General features: G+C 40.5%; 1 protein-coding gene across 2 annotated transcripts in view; it reads right to left on the reverse strand.

Moving 5' to 3' along the window:
* Positions 1–867: 867 nt before the first annotated feature.
* The window catches only part of RASSF8 (Ras association domain family member 8), a 96720-nt gene continuing 86884 nt past the window's right edge, over positions 868–10703 (reverse strand). For both annotated transcript variants that reach the window (XM_084877252.1, XM_084877251.1), the window contains exons 4-6: positions 7864–8753; positions 5434–5578; positions 868–5069 (exon numbers count right to left, since the gene is read on the reverse strand). In XM_084877252.1, coding sequence (XP_084733378.1) covers positions 4948–5069; positions 5434–5578; positions 7864–8753 — 1157 coding nt within the window. In that variant the 3' untranslated portion in view covers positions 868–4947. The remainder of the gene's footprint in view (positions 5070–5433; positions 5579–7863; positions 8754–10703) is intronic.

Raw genomic sequence — 10703 nt, forward strand, 5'->3', positions numbered from 1 at the left:
GCTAGGACATAAAATAGTATTTTAAATTATGTTCTCCTTTAATCTTTGCTTTTATAATGATTATTCATGTATGTAATTTCTTGACCAAGCTCCAACTTCTATTAAAAACTATATAAATGATACCCTGGTTGGTGGCTCAGCAGGTTGGAGCATCATCCCATACACCATAAGGCTTTGCGTTCGATTCCAGGTCAGGGCACCTATCTAGGTTGCAGGTTCTGTCCCTGGTTGGGGCACATATGAAAGGCAACCGATGGATGTTTCCACATTCATGTTCCTCTTACCCTTCCTCTCTCTAAAAAAATCAATAAACATATCCTTGGGTGAGGATTAAAAATTACACATATAAATGACAATTTACATACTTCCACGTTCAAGAGCGATTAAATGAAGAAAATGGGCACTGGTAAGCTTATGCAGCTTCACCGTAGAATATAAGAAAGCACCCTAGTGTTCGAAAGGCACAGATTCAATGCCATGTAAACTACTCCTCAGCTGTGTGATTTGGGGAAGTCCGCTGGGGGACTGAATGTCCCTCCCAGTGTACCCCGACCCAGTAGGTACTAAAGTGTTAGTTCTCTTCTCCCTTATGGTTTTGGAGATCTGGGAATACAGAGCTTCAGTGACAAGAAATTTCTCTTTTACTTTTGAAATTAAAAGGGAGGCATTTAGTTTCTTAATTCAGTTTCACTTGGATGAGACAGTTCCCTTTTCAGCAATAGATAATTTTTTAGTTATATTAATATTACTTTTAGAAAAACGTAATTTTGTGTTACCGATATGCAGACTTACTGTCTCTGGCATCTTTTAAAGGAAATAAAATTATTATTTTAAAATAGTAAACACATAAGAAACAAGTCAGCAATGTAATGCCCCAATGAATCCTGAAAATTTATTACTTGGGAAAATGTCAGATATTGATATCCTGTTTTACAGCTCATGACAATAATCAGAAAATATACACTTTGAAGTGAAGGTCGAAAGAAAAGAATAATTACATATAATATACAGACTACAGATACTTTATTTGTACATAAGCAAAGCAGTACTAAAAGCATATTTAGATGTTCACAATTAGTGAACGCGGTGATTTTCTGTTTAAAGCTGCACAACTCAAATCCTCCTGGGGTCAATAAAGAAAGGCAGACTGAGAAATACATTTAGGGCTATCACCGTGTCTGGTTGTAAACCTTTTTAATCTCTCCCTTCCCCCCATATATATATGTATATACTTTATTGCCTTTATATTTCTGCTGGTTTAATATAATTAGTATACTAAATAGTTATCTGCATTTATTTGGTTTCTAAAAATATATAAAATGCATTGGAATAGAACTCCTGCAGCTTTCCAGCGGCCAGTGTCCTGGCACCGAAAGCTCTTCTGGAAATGTAAAGCAGCAATTCTGAATAAATAGTGATTGTTCTGTCTTCTCCATACAGCTGATGGCCTCTACCCAAAACTCAACAATACTGTAGCAAAGAGTATAAACATGCAGTTAAAAAATGGACATAATACAAAAGTAATACTTACGAGTGGAATTTTACACAATAGAGACTAACAAAGACAACTTAGTAGGTAGAAGGGGGATGTGAACACAGCATTACTATTTACATATAAATTAAGGCCCAATTTTTCCAAAGGCAGTGCACACGGGGAACTGCCCATCTGCCCACGCCCTCTGCATACCTGAAATCAAGCGTTTTTGCTTTTTCTGTAGTATTTCCTCAATCCATTATTACAGTTCTAATTTGGAAAGACGTTCACAGAAAAGGCTTTAACACAATTTCTTTTTTTCTACGGACTGTTTTGCTCTTATTCACAAAGAAATTTTTTTTTTTTTTGAAAATTTCCTTTTAATGCAGGTAAAAAAATGTAGCTCTGGAAGCAAATCCTTATTTGCTCTTATTGAACACTGTTAAACTTCACATTTCATGTCATCCTACATTTTTATTGTGTCAGTGTTGTCTAAGCTCTACTTTATGGCTATGACTAATTTGAAGTATGAGAGCTGATGGCTAGTTCAGTGATGACTGGGGGGATTGAATGGGTAACTCCTATTAATACCAACCAAAGTCTCACATGTAAATTCTCTGTGCATCAAGACAAACAAACAAATGCTAACAAGCCAAAGTATCGCCTAAGAACAACAAAAGGACCCTGGCAACCCACTACAGATCCTTCTGAGGAAGGTAGATACTTAAAGGGACACTAACGTACTAATGCTATTTCAAATTACTCCTTGGTAAAAAAATGTTATCTTCCAATGTATTTAATACTTATAGAAAACGGCAATAAAGTAACTTGCAGTATAATAAACAAAGAACTTGTCATCTAATTTAGTATTTAGAACCTGAATATTCCACAGATTCAAAATTTTATATTTGGTATTTTTGTATACTATCGCCCAGTCCTCACCAATATATCCAAAGATGTGGCACTTAATCGATCTCATTCATATTCACAATGGATAAAAATGATCAGGAACAACTAAAGTGTGTTGTTGTTTTTTTAAGATGTTCTAGGGAAGTGGGTTTTCCTTGCGCTATTTTAGAAACAGACTTAGAAAATATTCCTTAGAGGTGTGCTTCCAGAGGTACTAGAACTGATTAAAAAGCAGGGCTGCTTAATGCATTCATCAAATTCATGTTGCTCTCTCTCCTCATCTAGGAAATATTTGTATCTGTAATTAGATCTGCAGAGATTACCTGGCAGCCTGAGAGCTCAGATGAAGTTATCAGAGAGGTCACCGTGATGCACGGTTGGGGACCCAGGGCCACTGCAAGGTGGAAGGTGCTGCCAGTCTCCCTTTAGTTACTACAACAGATTGATGCCGGTAAGAATTTACAACAATTAATTCGGTACTGACTTTGTGTTTCTCACAGCTGCCAAGCATCTTTACAATTTGAAACGGCAAAGTTTAACATACCTTTTAACATTTTTATTTAAATAGAATGTGATCGATTTACAAAAATATTTTTCTTTGTGAATAAGATCACAATTTCTCTGAATAACAATAACAAAATGACTCTTAGTATAGGATGGAATCCTTTAAAAATAAGGCATAGATCGGGCATACATAAATCATTATTGTCACAAAACCTACAAATTATTTTGATTTTTTTAATTCTCATAATTTTCAACCATATGTAAATATGAAATAACTATTATAAATTGAGAGCAAATGTGTATAGGTTGTGGTTATTTAGATAAGAATCGGTTATTTCTCAAGTCATTTGCAAAATAGTATAATGGCAAGGTCAACTCAGTAACTCCAAGAACCCAAAGAAAGTAATACCTTTAGTTGAGGTCTGCCATTTAGCCGGACTAGAAAAGGCAACTCTACATTTTACCTTCAGTTCTCTAGAAGCTTCTATATATTTTCATAGCCATCCTTGTAATTTTCCATTGGAAATCTAAATATAGCAGCATTCACAGCATTCATTAAACCAAAAATAAGTCAAATGCATTTAAAACATTCAAAGTTGACCTCATGCATAAGCTATGACTTACATCTTTTTATTGTTACCATGGCATTAAAACACTAATCCTCTGTTACTCTGTTGCATGTAAGAAATAGAGAGATGTATTTTCCTCAGAATGAAAAACTAGAAATTTCAGAAAAAGATCTTAATTACATCAGAGGGAATGTAAAAATGGCTAAGAGATATCTGACCACATCCCTTTAGATATCACTTGTGAGTCTTAAGTTAATCACTACTCATGAAAGGGTTGCTGACTAATTTTTGGTTTCATAAATAAAAAAAAATATATATATATATACAAATGGAGATTAATGTCCTATAAAAGTCAAGCTCAAAAACGAAAAAGAACACTGAATTTAACTTTATTTCATTGGTAAAAAGTACCTAACTCCAACCCACTTTCTCGCTCTCTAAGTGATTGGAGAGATCACAATAGTCTATAAGGTACAGAGGAAATGATGTGCAAGTACTACCTTCCCCGTGGGCGCTTACACCGGGAGACTACACAAATGAAGTGGGCTGTTTTAAAATGTATCCCTTACAGCAAACTTCCTAAAGGAGACTGACCTGGTCCTCAGAAATCTCTAACTTATATATTATGGCAACTCTGAGGACCCGGGATAGTAAAAGAATAAGGCCGGGCAGGGACATAACATAATGTACCAGGAACCCCCTTGCCTGTTTGAATCGATACTCAGCATTCACATCTTTGTCCTGCAGTGCTGGGAGCACTGCAAAACTTTTAAACATATAATTTACCTCACGAAAGTATTTCTGTTCTGGTATGTGGTCCTTCATGTACTGAAAATATTGTAAAGAAAACATATTAAACTCTGGATTAAAAGAAATGCTGAATTATTTCAACCAAGTAAGCAATGGCTGGGACACGTCACAAAGCAAATCCAAGGGGGTTCTTCGGAGTTCGTTTCGATGGTGGAGCGCACTCTGACGCTTGTAAGTCAGCATTCTACGGGGTGGGGTGGGAGTGGGGAGTCTGGCCACATGCACAGTCATAATCACAGGTACATAACGTAATTCGGTCACAAGGTAAGCATTAATAAAAAACAGTAAGACACCAATATTCACACATTAATTGGCTACATGGAATAAATTAAACTAAGCCAGCCGCATACTTCTCTTCACTCCTAAGTCACTTTTGTTTTTTAAATGTATACACACAGAATAATACTTTCCTAATGCTCTCCAAAGGCTACACATAAAAATGAAGGCTTTGCATTACAGCTGCTGGATAAAAATGTCAACACTGCTCATGGGTGGAAACAGTCTCTTTGTTCTTTAGCATCAGTGCACAGGGTATGGCTCCAAGTGGTATGCGATTTATGACAGGAAACGAAAACGGTGGCCTGTGAAATACATCTCTGTTTATCATTGGCACAAATCAAAGAAAGGATCTTTACGGTCCGTGGTACCTTTATTGGGTCTCTCCCCCAAAGAGAGACACTGTTATACATATATGCCTTCGGGATTGAAACCAGACGAGATAGGGTTCTGCAGAATCCGAAGGTTGGTGGGGAGTTGCCGGGACGAACCAGGCCTCTTCAGGGAGCCGGACTGGAATGCCGCCTCTAAACAGGAAACAAAGAGTCATCAGATGTACTCATCAGCTGGAGTACTTAGCAATATGAACAATTAGGACTTTTTCTGCCCCGAGGAATCCAAGAATACATAGAGGCAATTACAATAGGCTGTGGGTACTGGGTGACTAAGTGTTAGGAGCCGCATGGACTCACTCAAGTCAATAAATAATGTAAATAATATTGATTTTCCCCAGAAACAGTACGTACATTAAAAAACTTTTTTTTTTAATGGCCCAAAAGGATTAGCTTTGAATGGTTAGGATGACACTTTTACTGAGTGCCACACGTTTATGCAAAGTCAACAGGTGACAATAAAGTCAAAAAAACAAAAACAGATTTCTCCACATCTTACCCCTTTCTATGTCTACGTGGGAGGCCTCTACTTCAATGGGCTCCGCTGGCAACACGGTCACCTTCGTCCCCGTCTGCTGGATAAACTGCTGGAGGTTGACTTGCCGCAGCTCTTTCGTCAGCTGCTCCAGCTCCTGTTCTTTGTCCTGGAGAGAAGTGAGAGTTATTAACTGGAGGTTCGGTACTGGCCACCCGTCCTGGTGACAGGCCGTCTGCTGCGGGGCTGAGGCGGATGCTGGCTGTCACGGGAGCACTGAACAAGCCAGGCTTAGAGCTACCACGGTACAGAGGTCACTTCCTGTGTGGCCTGGGCCGAAAATAAGCAAATAAAGGACAGCCTGGACTCTTCAATGTGATGCTTTCCTCTGCTAGGATTGCACTGTGCACCCGATGAAGTAAGTGTAATAGGTCTCATCAATAAAATACTGGCTTCCACCATCCCAGCTTACAGCAAGCTTGCTAAGCTGTTCACAATGAACTGTCCCTATCATCCTCTTCATAACTGACTGCAAGATGAATAGCCCTTTGGTCCATGAGAGTCAGGGTTCTTGTTTTCTGTAAACTGTTACAGTTCCCATGAGGTCCGTTACTGAGATTTGTAGCATAGCAGGAGGGAAGCAAGGATTCTCACTACGGGGGTTTGCAATTTCTGAAGAACGAGTTTTGAGAAATGAAGAGCCCTAAAGAACGGAGATCATATCTGGACAGATGGAAAGGCCTAAGGCAAGGAGAGCATTCTGTGATCTAAATGGATTTTCTCTTTCTCTCCTTCCCTGCCCCACCTGGGCTGGAGGTGCCTGGGGACCTGGGAGGGCAGGGAAGACAGGGCAGGAAAGAGTGGTTGTTTACTTACTTTGAGGGTGGGACGTACTTGGAGCTGTTACTAGTTTACTAGCATTAGGTATCTTTCACTAGGTAGTGGGATTTACTAGCAATGATTGTCATAAATTAGTGTTTCCTGTAAGTAATATCAAAGGCAACACCATTTCCAACTGTGCCCTTAAAAGTGTCAAAATGAATCCAAATAGCAAAATACTGGCAGCACATTGGAGGATAACTTTCTACAGAGTGAGAAATTCCTGATTTTCAAAATTGGGGGGAGGGTAGTTTTACCTCTCCTTCTACAATATAGTTAATGACAGAGAAATCACACCAGCTCCTCCTGGAACCTTAGCTTTCTCTGCTTCTGGAACGGCTCACACTAACACAGCTCCGCTAGAGCTAGTAACTGGAGACCTCGTTATAACGTGGATTGTGAATGACTAACCAGTGTTAGGAGCCGCATGGACCGCACTCTGAACAGCAGGCTTCCACACCAGCGCTGTCCAGTACAGGAGGCACTAGACACATGCCGTCGAGCACCTGAGAGGTGGGCAACTCTAAATTCACTTAGTGCTTGTAAACAGCTCTACTGAGTATTTAATTTAAATTTAAGGAGCCATGCTGTAATCAATGGTGGGTCTTTCTCACATCAGCTTCCATAACATCACCACCTTGTCTTTTCAAGAACGGATATGTATTCAAGGAACCTAAGGTGAGCGACGGGGGTATATGCGAAGACATGGAAGTGCTTTTAGACGGAGGGCTGGAGCGGGGAAAGTCGAAAGGGGGCCTCTGGGGCCTGCTCCTCAGGAGAGCGAAGGAGAGCAATGGGGAGAGGGAGAAAGGAAGGGGCTATTTTCACCCCAGGAAAGAAGGTGGGGTTAGCAAAATGAAGAAGCCACAGAGAAGCAGCCAACTGGCCGGACAATCCTTGGTAAACCAATCCTCGGTAATCTCTTTCGGCTAAAAAGAAACTAGAGATTCCCTATCGCATCATTAGTGACCATTCCAGCTGAGATTCTGTTCTCCCATATCTAATTACCCACCGCCACCGCCGCCACAGGGAGACAGCCCTCCTGCGGCAAGGATCGGTGTGGCTACAGTTCTCTTTGGTTACGTCTCACATCTAAGCTTTATAGTTAAGTCACGAGAATTCTAAAAAAGTTATACACTAAGGCAGGTGCCTATCTTTAAATGTAAGAGAGAACGGTCACTCATCAGAGATGTCAAAAATAGATGCTTTTAAATAGATCATTCTGCCGAAACCGGTTTGGCTCAGTGGTAGAGCGTCGGTCTGCAGACTGAAAGGTCCCAGGTTCGGTTCCAGTCAGGGGCATGTACATTGGTTGCAGGCACATCCCCGGTGAGGGTGGGCAAGAGGCAGCTGGTAGATGTTTCTCTCTCATCGACATTTCTAGCTCTCTCTCTCTCTCCCTTCCTCCTCTCTGTAAAATATCAATAAAATATGTTAAAAAACATATATATATATATATATATATATATATATATATATATATATATATGCCACTTGGTTTGCAAATTAAATGTGCACACATTGTTTAAAAATAAATCAATAAATAAATCATTCCCTTTGTAAAAATGTACCTACCTGCAAGCGTTTGGTGGCTTGTCCGAGAGATCTTTCCACAGCTTTGATACCATTCTCCAGCCTCAGACTCTGCTGTCCTTGAATGTCAATTTCCCCTTTGACCTTACCGATCTTTCCCTTAACCTCTTCTTCATTGACCTGTGCCTCCTGGACTTCCCGTTGCAATTTTTCTGCCTCCAGACCGTTTTCCATAGTCTGGATCTGGGCCAAATAGTCCTTTAATTTGCTCTCGCATTCTGTTATTTTCTGTCTTATTTCCTGAAGTTGATCCTTCAGCTGCTTTTCATTTTCCTGTTCAATCTGCAACTCATTTTCCCAAAATTCTTCCTCTTCGATTTCTACATCATTTCTTTTGATCTTCTGCTCCAGGCGGACGATTTCCTCTTCAAGGCTAGAATTATATTTTTGCTCCCAAAACTGTATTTCTATTTCATTTGATTTCAGCTCCTTCTCAATGGACTGAAGCTTCTCCGTCTGCAGGCGGATCAGCTTCTTTAGCTCGTCTGCTGTCGTTCGGCAGTTATTCAGCACTTTTTGCTTAAATTCTGTTTCTTTACCTTTTCCAAAAATGTCCATCAACCCTTTGGCACCGCCTGTAAATGTTAACGATTTCCTCTTAGGTTCTCTCCGTTTGATAGATTTGTCCACCTGAGGCCTCAGTTTGGCCAAGGGGGGCAAGCTCTGCCTGTACAAAGTTCTCTCGGGAATCCGAGCCACGCTGTCGGAAGTGGGCCGCTCGCTGAGGGATGGCCCCGTCCGCCGTAAAATAAGCTGCACGTCGCTGGCATACTGCCCCCACTTGTTTAAGGATATGATGGGATTTTCATGAGGTGCCAAATGTCTCTCAGTGTCTCTCCATTTTTCTATGAGAGTGTACCTTCCAGTGCGACCTAAGTTAAAAAAAATATATATATATATAAAGATATCAACAAAGTGTGGAAATGGCACATGCGATACCTAAAGTAATGAAATATATGAAGCTATTTAATAATCATCTCTTTTTGATAGCATCAAGGTTCGGTCCACACTCCTCTGAAACTTTCACTTGCAGACACTGAACTCCTTAACATATGAAACAGCATCAACTCATATAGGATGTGAACTGCACATGCTCTTCAGACTTGCTTTGAAATTCAACTTAATTCTTCACACCTCAGTGAGAAGCTTACACTCTTGTCGAATACCTGGTGGCCTAGGCCTTCCTGCCGGGGCAGGACCTGCGGCTGAGGCCAAGGAGGACCCTGGGCTGCCCCACTGGAAGCCCTGAGGACCTGGTCCCAGGAAGCAGGCAGAACTCCGAAACCTGAACAAACCTCCACTTGGTAAATCCTCTGCGTTCCCTGCACATCAGGGCCTGCGGAGGTTGGAGGCCACTCCTCCTCCTGAAAGGAGACATGAAGCCAGCTGGACAGGTCTTTCCTGTCTCCCCATGGGGGCTGGCAAACCCACAGTTCACACCCGGCTATCTCCCTGCACACCTGCGGCAAATAAAATAAATCACCTCACTGGAAACAACCCTTCAAAATAGTTTCCCATGAAAAGAGGGGCCTGAAGAGAAGTCCTGTTCTGTTTTGGTAGTAATAGCTTCAAAGAGTCTTTAACAAATTTTTTAAAGGCAAAATGGTATTAAAAGCAAGAACAGAATAAAATAATATTTAAACAAAAAATATACTGAGTCTAGCTAGAAATTATGAAAGATAAAAGTTTCAGAAGACAATATAATGCCATTAGCTTGAACAGACTTCCTAAATATTTCCACTTAAGGTGAGTGGGTTCAGAAGGATTATATTAATTTTGCTAAAAGTGTCCATTAGGTGACACTTGAAACTAATATAATGTTACATGTTAATTATATCTCAATAAAATGAAGTGTCCATTAGCAGTTAATGTTATTACAAAAAAATAAACTAACCTTGCCATCTAGAAATTATAATGTTGCATATATAGCTATTGATTTATCATCCCTGCCTTTTTTTTTTAGTTTCATGAACTTCTGAACCAACAGTAGTATTTTCTCAATTACTGTGTCATTGAATGGAAATCTGGATATGTAAATACGAATACCCATGCATGCAATTCAGAAGCAGCACATGAAGAATGATACTGCTTTAAGCATGTGCAATGTTCTCCTTTAAGGGAACCTGAATGCTGGGAGCAGCTGAAAAGTTGGAGCTTTGAAGGCAAACAGACTGGAGACTCACTTCTGGGTAAATTACCCACTGGAAGTAGCATAACTTCACTTCTGTATGAGGAGAGTGGCAGTTCCTCACAGGTTAGAAGAGTCAGAGTCAAGCACAATAAGCACCTACTACCACACCTGGCCCACAGTAGGTACTTAGTATGTGGTAGCCATTATTAAAGACACTAGAGGCCCAGTGCATGAATTCATACATGGATGGGACCCAATTGGCCTGCCCCGATGGGGGCCCATCAGTGTTAAGGCCAACCAGGGGAGAGCCCGTGGGAGGGCTCCAGGGCATGTCCTGCCCGTCTTGCTCAGTACTGATCAGTGGGACCCCAGCAGCAAGCTAACCTACCAGTCGGAGCATCTGCTCCCTAGTGGTCAGTGCACGTCATAGCGACTGGTTGACTGGTCAACTGTCTGGCCCTTGGCGGTCAGTGCACGTCATAGAGAATAGTTGAGCAGCCTTAGCATATCATTAGCATATTACACTTTGATTGGTTGAACAGATGACCAGACATTTAGCGTATTAGGCTTTTATTATATAGGATGATTAATCACATAACATTAGGCTTTTATTATATAGGATGATTATATAACAAAATTAATCGATCACATAACATTAGGCTTTTATTATATAGGATGGTTAATCACATAA

Source organism: Pipistrellus hanaki (genome assembly GCF_964339955.1).
Source record: "Pipistrellus hanaki genome assembly, chromosome: 3".
In the NCBI taxonomy this organism is placed as follows: Eukaryota; Metazoa; Chordata; class Mammalia; order Chiroptera; family Vespertilionidae; genus Pipistrellus; species Pipistrellus hanaki.